At 65.3% G+C, this 16,476-nt stretch overlaps 1 protein-coding gene across 10 annotated transcripts in view; it reads left to right on the top strand.

The window, feature by feature from the left end:
* The window catches only part of TSPAN4 (tetraspanin 4), a 21,914-nt gene extending 7,735 nt beyond the window's left edge, over window positions 1–14,179 (top strand). For 7 of the 10 annotated variants that reach the window (XM_034646417.1, XM_034646416.1, XM_034646412.1 and 4 more), the window contains 7 exons: window positions 344–423; window positions 9,875–10,066; window positions 11,419–11,493; window positions 12,487–12,588; window positions 12,700–12,831; window positions 12,930–13,013; window positions 13,731–14,179. In XM_034646417.1, the coding sequence (XP_034502308.1) occupies window positions 361–423; window positions 9,875–10,066; window positions 11,419–11,493; window positions 12,487–12,588; window positions 12,700–12,831; window positions 12,930–13,013; window positions 13,731–13,799 (717 nt within the window). In that variant the 5' untranslated portion in view covers window positions 344–360 and the 3' untranslated portion in view covers window positions 13,800–14,179. The remainder of the gene's footprint in view (window positions 1–343; window positions 424–9,874; window positions 10,067–11,418; window positions 11,494–12,486; window positions 12,589–12,699; window positions 12,832–12,929; window positions 13,014–13,730) is intronic. The other 3 variants (XM_034646410.1, XM_034646409.1, XM_034646419.1) reach the window with 1 other exon arrangement.
* The last annotated feature ends 2,297 nt before the right edge of the window (window positions 14,180–16,476 follow it).

Raw genomic sequence — 16,476 nt, 5'->3', positions numbered from 1 at the left:
GGGGCCGGGGTCGGAGCGGGATGCGGCGTTCCGGGGCGGTGGGCGCGGGGCGCTGAGCCGGGCGGCGGCCCTGGCGCGATGCGCCGCTCGAGCACGGACGAGTCCACGTACCGGCGCAGCCCGTCGCCGGAGGGCAAGGAGCCGGGCTTTGCGCGCGGCGGCCCCTTCCGGCGTTACAGCAGCCTGTACGGGCGCGCGGGCGCCGGGGACGGCGGGGACGGCGGCCCCTTCTTCGGCCTGCACGCCAGCCCCGGCCCCAAGGCGGCCCAGGCGCGCTACACGTCGCCCAAGGGCAACAAGTACGTGGTCTTCTACCTGGACCTCTCCTTCATCTTCCTCCTAGAGCTGAAGCGCTGCAGCATGGCGCGCGGCTGCCTCCAGGGCGTCAAGTTCCTCATGTTCGCCTTCAACCTGCTCTTCTGGGTGAGTGGCGGCGGGGCCGCGGCCCCGGGTCGGCAGGAGGAACGAGCGAGAACCGAGAGTCTTTGCTCCAGCAGGGATGGGGGGCGAGCCGCCCGGACGTAGACGGGCGGAGGTGTGCGCCCAGGATCGCTGCTCCGGCCGGGGGACAGGGCTGGACCGGCCCGTGGCGCGCCTTTCGGTACCGCGAGCCTCTGGCCGAGGCTCCGCACTCGGGCCCGCCGCCCCGCGTCCTCTCCGCTCTCTTCCTGAGACGGACGTGTCCCGCACCTGCGCGCCCCACAGGGCGGCAAGGCACTGCGCCCGCCCGCGGCGGGGTTCGAATGCTGGCCGTGGCCGGCAGTGCGCTGAAACTGTGGGGCCTCCCCTCCATGCCCTCCCCTCCGTGCCCTCCCCTCCCTCCGCGCAGCTGGCGTCCTTTCTCCGACCCTACCCCCCCCCAAGTGGACTGACCTACTGGGCCCAAGGACCATGGTTCTCAGGGGGCTGTTGGGGGCCGGGGGGTCCCCTCCAGTTTCTGGAGGCGCTGTGAGAAGGGATCGGGGTGTGTGTGCACCGATGAGTTGTCTGGCTGGGCCTAACCCTGAGCAGGGTGTTGGGCCACCAGGTGTGGTGGGGAGGTGTCTGACCTCCTTGCGGGCTCTTCCTGCGTGGTTGGGTGCAGGCGTGCGTGTGTGTGCAGGGGCAGGGCGCCATAACTTTTGCTGAGGTGGGTTGGGTTTGCTCAGACAGGATGTGTGTGTCCAGTGTCAGAGATCCTGGAGCTGCAGGGTGGCCCCTTCCTCCTCCAGACAAGGGTGGGTTGGTGGGGAGGATGATGGCGATCACGGAGTTGCCACCCAGCCCCAGCCCCATAACTGCGGGGAGCATGGCAGGCCCTAGCTGTGGCAGCGAAGCCAGGCTGGGGTTCCACTGGCTGGGCTAGGGGAGGCTCGGTGGGGAGAGGATGCCAAGGTCACTCCGGCGTCACGGTTAATCCTTCCCCAGCTAGGAGTCAGGGGGCGTGGCTTTAGCTCCCGCCTGGGCTCTGGACCCCACAGGGAGGCTGTCCTTTGCATGCAGCTCCGTTAAGGCCAAATGCCCAGGAACCTGGGTCCCTCTTTCTGCTGCTCCCTTCCTTCTTAGGCTGTACTTTTCTCTTCCCAACTTGTGGTGGGGGTAGTCAGGGGACCCTGGGAGGGGCAGCCAGCCTGGGCTGCCTGTGGGGTGTGACCCACGGGGGCTCCTGCCCCAGATGCTTGCTTCCAGAGGCGATCACGCGAAGAGTTGGTTCTCTACGAGAGACTCCGGGAGGGATGAGGCCCAGGCCCAGAGGGAGGCCAGGCAGAGGTGGGTGGTGGCTGGAGCCTGGGCCCAGGCCTGTGAATGGGGTGAGCATCTTCTCTTGGGGGGATGTGACCAGCTGCAGAGGGCACCAGTGTGGTCAGCACCGAGTGGCTGGTGGAGTCAGCATGTCACTGCGGGTGACCAGACCTGACGGTGGTGGCAGGGTAGGTGGCGGAGTGCCTGGGGTGGTGGGGGGGCAGTGGGTGTGGTGGAGAGTCAGGTCTCAAGAGATGGCCAAGACTTGCTTCTTCCCGTGTCTGCTCTCCTCAGCGATCTGGGCAGCTGCGTGCAGGCAGAAGGAGAGGGGACCCCTCCAGGGTCCAGCGCCCCCCCATGGGTCCCCAGGCAGAGCTGTCTGCCCTGTGAATCCTGCAGGAGCGCCAGTATCTGCCGCAGGGCAGACGCGCTCTACCAGTCCTGCCGTGGATCAGAGACCCCTTTGGGACTCCCTGGGCTGGAAAATCCATTTCCCTTTTATTCCATAATTCTCCCTCCCAGCGGAGCAAGCCGTCCCCCTTCTGCTGACCTGGGCCTGCCCCTTCCCTGGTGTGGTGTCCAGCCAGGGTCTGAGACCCGGAGGTCAGAAAGGGGCACCCGGGCCTGCCCACAGCCCCCGGGAAGCACTGGCGAGGCACGGTGGGGATGGTCAGGAGGCTGAGTCCCTGTGGGGGTGCCAGCTGGGCCGCAGGTGCAGGTGCCTGGGGCAGAGGCTGGAGCACCCTTGCCCGGGGCCCCAGCTCCTTTGCTACCTGGGGGTTCTGGCCCCTCATTCCATTTCCCACAGTCACCGGGAGACCCCTGAGCGTCATGCCTTAGTCTCCCCACTGGAGCTATCTGTAAGGGTCGGGGCTGAGGTGGTGGGAGGGGAGTCCCAGAGGGCTGGACCTCAAGACACTCACCTGTGTCCGTGCCTCTGACCCCACCTGCAGGGCCAGCCCTGCAGAGGGGAGGTCATCATCTGCAGCTAGGGTGGGATGGGGGGGAGTAGTGTCTGGTGGGCCAGCCATGCCTGTCCTGGGTGTGGCTCCCAGAGGGAGTGGGTGCCGGGGGCCCTGGTAGTGGGGGAGCAGGAGTCCAGGCTGCAGGTGCAGATGGGGGGAGGGGAGCAGGGAGGTGAGGGGTTCCAGGGCACCACCCCTCACACCTCCTTAGAGGTCAGGAATGACTTCTCTAACTTTGTGCTCATCTTGGCTCTCCTGTCCCCCAAGCTCTGCCTGGCACCCCTTTACCTCAGGGCCTCGATTCTGCTGGAGGTAGACCCCCGCAAGGCCCTCACATGGACCCCCTGAGGCACCCCTGGCTCCTCCAGTTCCTCCCCTGGCCCTGGGGTGCCCGCGGCTGAGACCATAGTTCCTGACTGGGCCTGGGGAGGTAGGGAGGGGGAAGGGCGGGCTCAGGAGATAACTGCCTCTTACTTATGTGCCCAATTTGCTGGGTTTTCCTTGGGGGCTCCTGCTTGGGCCTGGGAAGGCAGAACTGAGGCCTCCAGCCTTGGGTCCTCGTGGGGCAGGAAAGAGTCATCACCTGTCTGTCCTGGACTTGATCTCCCTGGTCCCGTGTGGACTGGCTGGGTCACTGGCCCGTCCCCGCAAAGGAAACAGGCCCACGTGTTGTCACCAGTGCTTGGAGCCGGGGTGACCTGAGACGGGGGAGCTGGGAAGGCACAGGCACCACCCAAGGGAGGAGAGGGACAGAGATGCTGGTGGTGGGGGCCCCTCAGAGTTCAGAGCCGACTGACCCGCAGACCCTCTCCTGCCTTCCCACAATAGGTGGGGCCTTTGCTGGGGACAGACGGCTCCAGCAGGGACACAGTGGCCCTCCTCTGAGGCCTGCACAGGTGTCGGGCAGCTTAGGGCCAGGGTCCCCTGGATGGGGCCGGGGGTGTCTCCTGGGAGCCCCATCCTGGTGAAGAGGGCCATGTTCAGTACCAGGGAACAGGTGGGGTGTACCGTGTGATGCCGGGTGTGGGGTGAGGGTTTGGGGCCGTCCAGGCCCCCCGGTCAGAGGAGAGGAAGGAGGTGCTCCTTCTGCCCTTCCTCCGCTCTGGGGCAGAGTGCTCAGGGCTCGCACAGGGGCATTCTTGGTGGCCCAGGTGGTCTGGGACGGGGTGGGGGGTGGACCTGGGTGGAGGAGGGGCTGAGCCTAGCAAGGTCAGGGGGCTTCTGTGTCTCCCCCTGGTCAGGTGCCCAGCTCCTCCCAGATTCAGATCAGCCAAGCTGAGGGCCCCTCCCCCTGCTGCTCTCCTGGCAGGGGTCCCTTGCCACCCCCCTTCCTACCTCCCGGCTGCTCGGCTGGGCTGCTCGCTGCTGTGCCTCTCCCTGCGCTTGTGGTCAGGGTCCCTCTGCATGCATGGCTGGGGTGGGGGTTGGAGGCCTGCCTGCCTTTTCCTGATGCCCAGGCCATCCTAGGACTTTGGGTAAGTCCTGCCCTCCTCAGGGTCTTCTTGGAGTCTCCCTTGCCTCAGCTGCACCCCAGGTGAGGAGCTGCAGATGACGTCTGAGTGGGTGGCCTGACCTGCTGTCACTGGCCCTTGGGCAAGGCCCCTGAGACTGCTGGAGGAGGGGACACAGGGTGGCAAAGGGCCCTGTAGAGCTGGGGTCCATGACCTCCCCCCAGGCCTCCCTGCAGCTGGGAGGTCCCAGGGCAGGGCCAGTGAGCATCTCAGACCCTGTTGCTCCTCTCAGCCTGGTAGGTGGGCACGTCCCCGTGTCCGGGCTCCTGTTCCTTTCTGCCACAGGTAAGGCAGGGTGTGTCCTGCTGCCTGCAGGTAGGGGTGGGTGGGCAGCCTTGTGATGGGTAGAGTGGGTTCTGTGCTGGGATTGGGTCTGGAGGGCACCGGGGGGGAGGTGCTGGGGGTGGGTGTGCTTGGCGTCCCTGGTCAAGGGTCAGGACACCCTCCTCCCTGGGGCCAGCAGCTGGCCAACAGGACAGACGGGGGTTCTGGGGTCTGGGGGTGTGGATCTGCTCTGTGGTGATAGTACCGGTCTCTGGGGCCAGCTCAGCGACAGAGCCCTCCCTCCCACGGCAGGGGCGGCAGGCAGACACCATGCCCGGCCGCAGTCTGTTTCTGAGCACAGGTGCTGATGCTGGAACCAGGTGCGGAGCTGGTGGCTCCCCTGATAGGGTGGGGGTGGCAGTGGTCAGTTAGGGGTCAGTCACTGGTGGCCTTGCTGTGGGGTCCTGGCGGCCCGGCTCTATCCTGGGTGGTTGTCGGGTCTGTCCACCCAGTGACCCAGGTGGGCTTCGTGGTGCCTTTGTGAGTGTCCCTGGAGTCTGGCCTGTTGGGAGGGAGGACGAGGGGAGAGGCGGGTCGGTCCGGCCTCTCTGGAGAGGCCCTTCTGTATAGAAAGCAGGGGTGGATGGGCTCTGTGTGGGGCAGAAAGATGTGGCCTCGGCCATTCAGGGCTGGAGAGGGCCCCTCGGAGGCCAGGCGGTCCATGTCCCAGCTGTACCTTCCCATCTGCGGCCCTGCCCTGCTGCCTACGGATGGGGCTTTGTCTTCCCCCTGGCTGCCCGAGGGATCTGGCGATGGCCTCTCCCTCCCCTCCCCCAAGCAGTGCTGCTGAGTTTCTTGCTCGGGACTCTCCACTCCGACGGGGTGGCGGGGGGGGGGGACGACTCACGACCCCGAGATCGAGGGTCTCGTGTTCCACTGACTGAGCCAGCCAGGCCTCTCTGCTGCTGTGGCTCTTATCTGTCCCCTGGATGTCCCTTGTGGTCCATGAGCCCCTCCTCGCCCTGGAGGGTGGACTTGAACCTCCTGAAGGTGCTGGCGGGGCTCTTCTGCTGCTGCGCCCGGTGCCCCACCGTGCACACTGGCTTCAGGGGTCCTCAGTCAGTGGGGCTGGTCTCCTTGTGTCCAAGCCTTGGGGGTGAGTGAACGGGCTGATGATGGTGCGGGGCCTTGCCGGAGTTTAAGAGCATCAATGGCAGACGACTGTCACCCAGGGTGACAATATCTGCTATCTCAAGCTCCTTCGCTCAGTCTCCCTGATTCCTGCCTTGGGGCAGCTGCAGACCTGATTTCTGGCACGGTGGACAAATTTTGCCATTCCTGAACTTGTACAGATGGGGTCCCCCCATGGCTGTTCTCGGCTGGGCGGGGTGAAACACCTTGCCATGCCCAGCCCCCACCCCAAGGCTGTGCTGGCTGCCAGGCAAGGGGCTTCTGGGCACGGGCTTAGCCCCCGCGGGCACCCAGCCCTCCACTGTGTTCCAAGGACATGGCCACCTGTCCTGCCATCTGCTGGCCGGAGGGGCAGTGGCAGAGGGCCACCTGATACCTGCCCCTTCATGGGCCTGGGGGTGGGAGTGGTATCTCAGACCATGTGGTCCCTATACCCCCAGCCCTAGGCCAACCCAAAAAATGCGCAAAGAAAAAGGACAGCAGGAATGTCAGGGGGCCGTGGGGGGAAGTACAAGCCAGGCACTGGGCTGGGGCTGGTAACAGGCGAGGGCAGAAGGTAGGGTATGTGCTCAAGGTGCAAGGAGGGAGTCAGTGAGGCCACAGCGGATGGCGGGGCAGGGATGGGGGTCCCCAACAGGAGGCCTGGGCCCCTCTCTCAGGCTGTCATGGAGTCTGCTCCTGGGACCCAGCTGGGCTCTTGTGTGGCTGGGAGGAGAGTCCAGCCAGTGCCCCAGGCAGTGAGAGAGGGGGGCTGGACATCCGTGGGATTGGGGTAGGGTCTCAGCCTCCCAGGGACCTCAGCCCCACCTACCCTGTGTTTGATGTTCTGTGTCTGAGTCTAATGGGCCTTGTTTTTTTCCTGCACTTGGAGGCTGTAATTTTCCTGCCTAAATGTTTTAAAAGCTGCATACGCAGAAACATTTTCAAGATTACAGGTAATTTTATTAACTGTGTACATGCATTCTGTTAGCGTGTGTCTGAGTTTTCGGTGATTGGTCTGTGCAGACATGCTTGAACACGGAGGGCCTTGGGGCTTGCGGGCATGACAGGTCATAGGGCAGCATGTCTGTGACATGAGCCTGTGTGTGACACTGATGGTGAGAGGTGTCCGTGGCAGGGGGTTGTGTGACGCGGTGACGGTGAGGGGTGTCCGTGGCAGCGGGGCGTGTGAGGCGGTGACCGTGAGGGGTGCCGTGGCAGTGTAGGGTGTGTGTGTCACAGTGTGGGTCTCTCCTGCCATCTCAGGGTGGAGGTGGGACGATGTGTGCAGAGTTAATTAAGGAAATCCGTTTCCACCAGTGCTGGGGCTGAGGAGCCCCCTCCTGGGTCTCCCGGGACCTGGGCCCGGCCAACCTCCCACAGCTGCTCTGTTCCCGTGTCCTCTCCATGCCCTTCCGTGTGTCCCCGTGGGGCGAGGGAGCTCAGACGGCTCATTTTCCTGCTGACAGGAGCCGTCCGCCGACGTCCTTGAAGGCGGGCAGTGGGGTTGTGAAGAACGAGTCATTCTCTCCTCTCTCGGGGACCTGCCGCAGGAGGCATCCCTACCCCCTGAGGCCCCATCCTGGGGGCTCAGCTCGGAGACGTGACTCGCTCCGAGTAGGGGCTGTGTGGTTCAGTGGGGGACAAGCTGGTGCGAGCCTGGGCATGGCGGCCGGTCACTGTGTCCCCCTCCACAGGGAGGTGAGGGGGCCACCCTCACATCCTCCCTGACCCGGGTCCCTCCCTGGTCCCCGGCCGCGGTGTCCCTTTTGTGCGCAGCACCTCACTGGGTGCCCCCAAGCTTCAAGCTTCCCCTGGGCTTTGGAGATCCCAGAGGCACCGGGCACGCTGTGGGGACACGGTACCTGGTGTCCCTGCAGGCGCAGCGGAGGGCACAGCTCCAGAAAGCCCTCGGCTCCCAGTTTCTCATCTGCAGGTTGGGTGGGAGGATCGAAGGAGCCAGAGCCTGTCCCAGCCTCTTCTGTGCCCCATGGTGTGGGGTGGTGCCTCCCACAGGCGGGCGCGGGGTGCCCAGAGGTGCTGGGTGTCCCCTCAGCGGCCAGGCCTGGGGTCAGCACGTCGGACAGCGCCAGCGCTGCTGGGGGGGGCTGCCTCCATCCCGCAGAGGGGGGCACTCCCCATCTCCATAACTGCCCCGGGGTTGTGCCCAAGCCCAGCTCTGGGGTGCAGACGTCACCTTGTGTCTGTGTCCCCCCCGCCCTGGGCAGCTGGCTCCTCACACTGGGTGCAGAAGAGGCCATCTGAGCCACTCCTCCGGGGGGGTCCCGCTGCTGCCCTCCCACCTCCGAGCCTTGTCTGGGCAGCCTCCCCTGGCCCCTGGCCTCTGGAGCCTCGTCATGACCCTGGGTTTGATCACTGCGTGGAGGTGGCCTCACGGGAGGCCGTCCATGGTGGGCCCTCTGGGAACCTCCAGGGCCATTTGGTCAGTACCCTAACCTGGTACCCTGCCCCCTTCCTGCCCCTTGCCTGACTGCAGACCTCCACCCTACTCTGGGGAGGGGCTCAAGCAAGCAGGACGACCCCAGCTTCCTGGATCCTGCCCTAAGCCAGCAGCGTTCAGGAGAGGCGCTTTCGACTTTTAGACCAAAGTTCTTGCTTCTGTGGAAGGTGCAAGAGGGGCAGGCGGGTCAGAGAGGACCCGTATGTTCACCCTGAGCTGACGGACCCCTCCCCCACTGGAGGGTGGGGGACATTTCAGCTGGGGGCCCTCTCGCCCCACTCAGCCCTTGGCAAACCCCAGAGGGATCCCAGATGCTGGTAGGCCTGGGCCGGAGCCCCCGGTGTCTGCCCACACCTGGGGAGCCGTGGCCCCTGCTGCTCTTGGGCTGGAGCGTGTCCCCCCCCCCCCATAATTGCAGTCTCCTGCCAGCCTGGCTTAATGCATGCTGGCCCCGCTCCCACCCCAGGGCCAGGCTGACCTGCTGGTGGGGGAAGGGGCGAACAGGTGCACATGGGAAGGTGAGGCCTTCTTGGGCAGGGGTCTCAGAGCCTGTGGGGTCTGCTGAGTCATGGGGTTCCTGCCAGGCTTGGGGAGCCAGGCCAGTTGTTGGGGAAGCATCAGGTGTGGATGGTCCTGCCTCCCCTTGGCTCTGCTTCTGACTGGCTCATTCCCCAGCGTCAGTTTACTGGTCTGGGAAATGGGGTGGGAGTCTGGCCTTGTCGTCTCGGGGAGCTTTTGTGGGTGAAGCAGGGCTTGTGGTGGCCCCAGGTAAATGCAGTATACCCTGGAGTCTGTGCCCTAGCCTGTCCTGTGCACGCGGGGTGCTCACTCCAAGGGCTGGGTGTCACGTCCAGGAGCGCCCTGGGGGCTGAGGCCATGGGGGCCAGTCCAGAAGGCGAGGAGTGGGGAGGGGTCCCCGGGGCCACCTGGCTTTCCCCAGAGCCCTGCAGGCATTGGTCGCCGAGTGGTCTCATTGAAGCCCAGGTTTCGGGGGACCAGGTGCTGGTCAGTGTTTGTGGGGCTTACCGCCCCCAGCTGGCACCTGGAACATTCTCCTGTTTATTCCTGAGACTGCCAGAGCCCTGGCCCACCCCTGCTCTCCCAGGGCTGCGTGTCCCTGTCACCAGGAGAGGCCGAGGGCCTTCTCCCCTTTCTTCCTCTTATTTTGATTATGTTTGTAATAAGGAGCAACTTAAATTCAGACAAGTCCCCGTGCTTGAGAGGAAGGGGCAACGAGGGCCAGGCATGGGTGCTCCCGTGCTAGCATCCACCCCGGGGCCGGGGCTGCTGTTGGGTTTGTCCCTAGAAGGGGACAGCGGGGGACACCAGGGGTCATCTCCCTGACTGCTCAGATCCAGAGAGGCTGTGGGGCGGGTCCAGGCCAGGCTCTGGGAAAGAGGAGGATGCTTCCTGGACAGGTGGTGTTTGGGGGGGGCCTTGGGGCGCCCTGCCCAGGCTGCCTCACCACATCACTGGGACGGGGCAGGCACCCATTTGTGACCCGAGTGGAGAGTGTCCTCAGACACTTCCCCACTGCCTTGGGGGCAGACCTGGCGTCCCCACCCATTACTGTGGCTGTGGATCGGGGGTGTGGGGGAACTGGCTGGGCGCTGGGACAAGACTGGGGCGGCGAGTGGCCCTGGGAAGTCAGCAGGGTGGGCGAGGGTGCACGGGGCCCACAGGATGGCCACAGGGGTCTGGGGGGACTGTAGCTCGGCTGGGGGGGGGGTCTGGGAGGCTGGTGGCCTCACTGCTCTCTCTCCCCACCCTGGTGGTTCTAGCTGGGGGGCTGCGGCATCCTCGGTGTTGGAATCTGGCTGGCTGCCACCCAGGGGAACTTCGCCACCCTGTCCTCCTCCTTCCCGTCCCTGTCGGCTGCCAACCTGCTTATCGTTACCGGCACCTTTGTCATGGCCATTGGCTTCGTGGGCTGCATCGGGGCCATCAAGGAGAACAAGTGCCTCCTGCTTACCGTGAGTGCCCCCCGCTCATCGCGAGTGCCCCCCACGGGTGGGCTCCACCTCTGGGGCCGCTGCTCCCTCTCTCTGCCGCTTCGAGGGCCCCAACAGCTCACGGCTGTGGCCTGTGGCAGCCCCTGGGGAGCCTTGCTGGGGCCTTCCAGACCAGGCTGGGACTGGGGGGGTTGGGTGCTGGGGGGCTGCCCGCTCAGCCCGTCCTGGAGGCCTCCCTTGACGGGACAGAGACACCCCCACACACGCGCACACGAGAGCCGTACTGGGCCTGCTCTGAACCACCCTTTCTGCGACCCCTCCCCCGCTCCTGTCCCAGGACCTGGTGTTGAGAGGCTCCCAGTCCCCCCCTCTGCCTTGGGGACAGGGTCACAGGCAGGATGTTCTCGTCTTCGGGAACATTAATCACAGATCATTGAGAAGGGGAAGGATCCTTGCCTATTAATATGTCTGGCAAAGGCCTCCGGCAGCTTCAAGTCCTGAATCACCCCTTCAGATTGCTCTTGTCTGAGGAGCCCTTGCCCAGGGCGGGGCCCTGGAGGGCACGTGCCAGTCTGCAGCTCCCCCGGGTGTCGAGCACGTTGGACGCCCCCATCAGAGGCCGGCCCGATCCCTTGGAGCCGCAGGTGGGGGCGTGGCTGGGTCCCCAGCTGCCGCGGGTCAGGGAGCTGCACTCCAGCCTTCCCCACAGGGTGACCTGGGAGTCCAGAGCCCGGGGCCTGCTGGGGGCAGCGCGGGCCCTGAATCCTGGGCCCACACGGAAGGAAGGCCGGATCGGGGGCCCCAGGAGAGGACAGGGCTCGCTCCCCCGCCCTGGCCCCATTCCTGTCTGTGGGAAAGGCAGCTTGCACGCGTCTCTGCTGCTCCGCTGGCCTGGGGCTTCTCTGGCCAGGGTCAGGGCTGTGCCTCTGGGGGTGCTCGAGTGGGGGGGCTGCCAGCCAGCAGGCAAGGTTGGTGCAGTCAGGTGGGGCCTCTCAGGCTCCTGGTGGCTGTCCCCTGAGTGGGTGCAGGCCACCCCTGGCTGCTCTGATGGCTGTGACCCCCAGGGTTTGGGGTCATCGCAGTCCGACCCACGCCCTACCCACAGGGACACAGGCACAAAGCACACATGTGTGCTGGCAGGTGTGAGGCTTGTGCTCCCTGGTCCATCGAGCAAGAGCAGAGCCCTGGGACAGAGAGGGGAGGGGTCCAGGGAGGTGGGGGAGCACGAGGCGGGGCACGCCGGTCTCCGGGGGATGGCCCCGTGGACACGGGGGCTTCTGTCTGCGGTTTGCTGCCCTGCCCTTGGGAGGCCTCCCGGGCTGGGGGGCAGCCTGGGGTCGGGGGTGGTCACTGAGGCCGGGTCTCCTCTCTAGTTCTTCGTGCTGCTGCTGCTGGTGTTCCTGCTGGAGGCCACCGTCACCGTCCTGTTCTTCGCCTACACTGACAAGGTTCAGTCACCCTCCGCGCGCCCCCCCCCCCCCCCCCCGGCCNGGGTGTGGGCTCCGATCTCACCGCCCGGGGCGGGGCCACAGCGCTGTGGGCAACAAGGGTGCAGGCAGGGCTGGGAATGGCGGTCACGAGCCCCACGCTCAGTGTGGGTGGACAGCAGCCCTTACCATCCAGTCACTGGGGGACCCGGCTTTAACCGAAGCCCCCAGAGGCCAGGCCTGGAGGCTCGGGGAAGTTTCCGGCCCTCTGGGAAGTGGGGGCGCAGGCGAGCAGCGCTGTGCCCTGGCTGTGCTGAGCTCCTGCCGTCCTGGACTGCTTGTCTGCTGGGCGGGGAAAATCCCCCACCCCCATTTACTCACTCACGTTACTGACAGCTCCTTTACACGTGTTTTATATTCTGGGTTGTACCCTAGACCTGCATTCCTTATTTTGCTCACATTTTTGTGCCTTTGCCCATTGGGAGCTCTCGCTTGGCTCCTGGGTCCCTTTGGCATCCTCCCCTCGGTGCGCTTTCTGGCACTGGACGACCCCCCCGGACCCAGCTTGGCATCTCCTGCCCCAGCCCTGGAATCAGCCTTTTCTCCAGGAGCCCCGGTTCCTTCACTGGAGGATGGTCCGGGGAACCAAGTTCCGGGGGCCGGTGTGCTCCTCGCCACTGGGGCGTCGTAGCTTCTGGGCCCCTGAGCCGACAGACGGAGCCGTGTGTACTCACGACCCGCGTGTACAGACTGCTCTCGGTTATTTCTGTACTCGTCCGTCTGTCTCTGTACGTGAAGCTGAGATGCCTGACTCTAGTGCCAGCCGGTGTTCCGCACCACAGAGCGCCCAGGGGTGGGCACGGGCAGGAGCAGAGTCCTGGGCACAGGGATGGGGGCTTCTGGGAGGAGGGGACTCCAAGGAGGGGGACAGTGGACACAGGCGCCTGTGGGGTCTGGATGAGGCAGTCGGAGCTGGCCATGGGAGTGACCCTGCTGACCCCATTGGACCTGCAGATTGACAGGTATGCCCAGCAGGACCTGAAGAAGGGCCTGCACCTGTACGGTACCCCAGGCAACGTGGGCCTCACCAATGCCTGGAGCATCATCCAGACTGACGTGAGTCTGGGGGGGTGTGTGTGTAGGCAGAGGGGATGGGGGTGTGCCGTGGCGGGGGCAGGGCCCACCGGCCTGCTCCCCAACCATCCCAGCCCCTGTGCCTGTCTGTAGTTTCGCTGCTGCGGGGTCTCCAACTACACTGACTGGTTCGAGGTCTATAACGCCACTCGTGTGCCCGACTCCTGCTGCCTGGAGTTCAGTGAGAGCTGTGGTCTTCACGCACCTGGCACCTGGTGGAAGGCGGTGAGCACCTACCCTTCCCATACATCCTGGCCCCCCAGGGGACTCGGGGTGGAGGAGGGCTGGCCTCGTGGCCCCTGTGACGCGTGCTCTTCCTCCAGCCATGTTACGAGACCGTGAAGATGTGGCTCCAGGAGAACCTTCTGGCTGTGGGCATCTTTGGGCTGTGCACGGCACTGGTACAGGTATGCTGGGCAGGGCCTGCCTCAGGAGCCCCCTGGACCCAGGCCGGCCTCAGACCTAGCACCCTAGCTCACCAGCACCTGGGGGCAGCGCCTTGAGCCCCCGTGGCTGAGCAGAGGTGGGGTTTGAGGGATGGTCGGGCCGCTCCATGGGGAGGTGATCTTCGACAGGCAGGCCCGCCTTGTTCCTGCGGCCTAAGCCTGGCAGCTGGGGCGGGTGCCTGTCACGGGACTGCCAGCACAGGGCCCTGGTGCCCCGATCCTGGCTTCCCAGCCCCAGTGGAAGTCCTCCCGAGTGTTGGCGCCCTGGGGGAGCTTGAGGCCAGTGTGTCAGTAAAGCCAGACGTCAGGGCAGCCCGTTCCTGGGGTGCAGAGACAGATGGGGGTCACGGCCAGATCGCACACACTGTGGAGGTGATCACGGTGGGATGACAGGCAGGGAGGGAGGGGGCAGATGGGCCCTGAAGCCACCAGCAGAACACAGTGGCCATGCGGAAAGGTCCGGGGGCCGAGCCCTAGGAGTCCCCAGGGTGCCCCCTGTGCCGAGGCTCGGGGATGTGGCTGGGGGGGGACCTGAATTATCAGGGTTGGGGGAGGCATTCCCGGAGAAGTGGGATACAGGCATCCAGGGAGGAAGCTGGGGGTGGGGTCCGTGGGCAGGACCCCTAGGTGCTCGTGGTCTCCTGGACCAGTCCTGCCCAGCCCCTTGTGTCCCCACAGATCTTAGGTCTGACCTTCGCTATGACCATGTACTGTCAGGTGGTGAAGGCGGATACGCACTGTGCGTAGGCCGCCCGCTGCCGGCCGCCTCTGCCTCACCGCCACAGGACGCGGCCCACGGGGAGAGGACCGCGTCCCCACCTGCCTCTCCTGCTGCGGGACTCGGCGCCGACCCTCAGCCAGCCCTGTGACACACTGCGCTGGAGGGGGTGGCCAAGCACTGGCAACGCGGGCAGGGCTGGGGGCGGGAGGGGCTTCTGGCACTTTTCATATCCATGTATTCTCCAGAGCAGTGTTCTCCCCCCTGGCTGGGGGTCATTCCCAGGTGGGGGTGGCGGGCCGACCGCTGGTCCTGGTGCTTACGGTGGGGTTGCGGCCCCACCATCCACATTCCACAGCAGAGCCAGGGCAGGCTCTGGGTGCATCTTTAATAAAGTGCGTGGACGACAGCCCCCCCCCCCGTGTCTGTTGCTGCCCTGACCCCCGGGGGGGGTGCTGTGCCCAGACAGCCCCCCACCAGTATGTGCCCAGTGCCTGGAGTGGGGTTCCTGCTCATGCGTGGGACCAGCCACCAGACCTCCGTGAAATCAGGTATAGGGAGTGGCCACAGGTGCCTCAGGGTGGCCCTGCACCTCCCTCCTCCCCATCTAGTCCCAAGGCCTTGCCTGCCCCCAGGGGTCTCTCCGGTCCGGTGAATTTGGCCCCTTAACTGCTCATCTGTAGGATTCTGCAAGGGAAATGGGCCGTCAGGTGTGGACCAGATACCACTGGCCATCAATGCTGGGGTCTCCTGAGACAGGACTGGGGGTGTGAGGAAGGCCATGGGTCTGGAGCTTCGGGTTGGGGGATGGGCCCCTCCCAGGAGTCTCACTAGCTGTGGGGCACACAGCCCCCCAAACTCAATTTCCAGCCCTCCTTCCTGCTGGCTCCAAGGCTCTCCCCTCTCTCTGTCCCCCCCGAGTCACTGTTCTCGTGTGGCGGGCCCCCCTGGGGATGCCCATAGCTAAGCACTGACCATGGCCACAGACACAACCCATCTGCCAGTGGGCCCCCAAGCCCACCTGTCCTCACTCCACGGAAACTACCAGAACCAACGTGTAGTGATCTCAGGGCACGTGGTTAATGTCCCCAAACCAAACTGTTTCTCACCTACCAGCAGCAAATTGGATAACTAGGAACAGTCGCACATCCAGCAAAACAGTCCCCGTGTAACCCCACCAGTGTCCCCGGAGCCCTCCTGCTGGGACCCGGGCCCCCTGTTCGTGTTTCTAAGTATGTGTGACTGAAGACAGACCGGTCCCACACTTGGTTGCTCCTGTGTACCCCACCTTCAAGGTCTCGCTGGCATACCTGGGACCCTTTCTGCTCACACCCTCCTCTGTGACCCCTCAGACTCCAGCCCTGACTCAACTTCCGCCATGAGCCTCGAGCAGCCTTGGAGCCCAGGCCCACCAGGGTCCCCGCCCTCCAGCACAGGCCCCCACCTGCTGCCTCTGAGTGCTTCCCAGGCTCGTTGTTCTCACTGTGTGGGTGCCCCTGAGGGTCTGACCTCAGGACCCCTCTCCCAGCTCCCACCCCCTTTGCTGGTCCCACCTTCCCACACACACCCAGTGGCTGTCACCTGCCTGGCTCCCCATCAAACGCCCTCATACTGTGAGCCCCCAACCCCTGAGCAGGCTTCCAGACACACTAGAGCCCAGCACCCCAGCCGCGGTGCTGCGGCCTCCTGGCTCCCCTCCCGCCCACGTCTCTGAAGCTGGGACAAGGGGGGTGCTGGCCTCTGCCTACGGCTCTGTTCTCCGCTCCTGTGTGTTGCCAGGGTGGCTGGTGTGGGGCCTCAGGGAACCCCTGCTGTGGCCCCCATGTGCCAACCCACAAGCAGACAGGCATACATGTGAACACACGTGCACACATGGACTTCTTGTGACGGCTTCTCTTCATCCCCCCCACCCGGGTCCTATGCAGGCCCAGACTCATCACCCACCCTAGTGGGCCGCCCCCCCCCCCAAAGAGCAAGGCTGCTGGGTTGGGAGTGGGGGCAGTTGGCAGGGCCTGCACCCCTCAGAACAGTGGGGTTCTTCCATGGGGCTGCTCCAACAGGGCGCTGGCGGGCTCTGCCCCTCAGGACATACGACTGCTCCTTAGAGCCCTTCCCGCTTCATGTCCCACAGCAGGAGAGTAGGGAGCACGGCCTCTAGCCCAGGACTCGCAGCGTGGAACCCCCAGTGCTCTGGACAGAGCCACAAGCTCACACAGCGTCCGACCAGTCGGGTCTGGCCTGGCAGGGCTCTGGCTCCGTGGACAGCACCAGGCCCTCGACTGGCTCTGCTGCTCGGAGCCTCCAGGCCCACGGAGTTCAGTGGCTGGGGGGTGGGGGGCCAGCTGTCTTTGGCTACTGGCAATCCCAGAGTCTCTCCCCATGTTTCATCCCAGGAGCCTGGCTACACCCGTGGGGAAAACCCGACCGCCTGGCCCCCTGGCTCGCAGGGGTCTTTCTGCAGAACAGGAACAGCTTCTCTGAGCCGGGCTTTGTACAGCAGCCCCCACACCCTCGCCAGGCAGACAGGGCTCGCATGGGCAGTGAGAGGCCGAGCCCCTCAGCACAGCCCGCGGGTCCACAGGGGAGAGAGCCCAGTCCTGCCCCCACCGGCGTGACCGCAGTGAGGGCTGGCCAGGAGGGGCCTGAGTCATCGGGCCAACCCCGCCAGGTGGGCCCCTCCCCCATCACTGGTGAAGAGGCCCGGCT

Source organism: Ailuropoda melanoleuca, chromosome 16 (assembly GCF_002007445.2).
Source record: "Ailuropoda melanoleuca isolate Jingjing chromosome 16, ASM200744v2, whole genome shotgun sequence".
Taxonomy (NCBI): Eukaryota; Metazoa; Chordata; class Mammalia; order Carnivora; family Ursidae; genus Ailuropoda; species Ailuropoda melanoleuca.
This window is presented reverse-complemented; position numbering and strand designations above follow the sequence as displayed.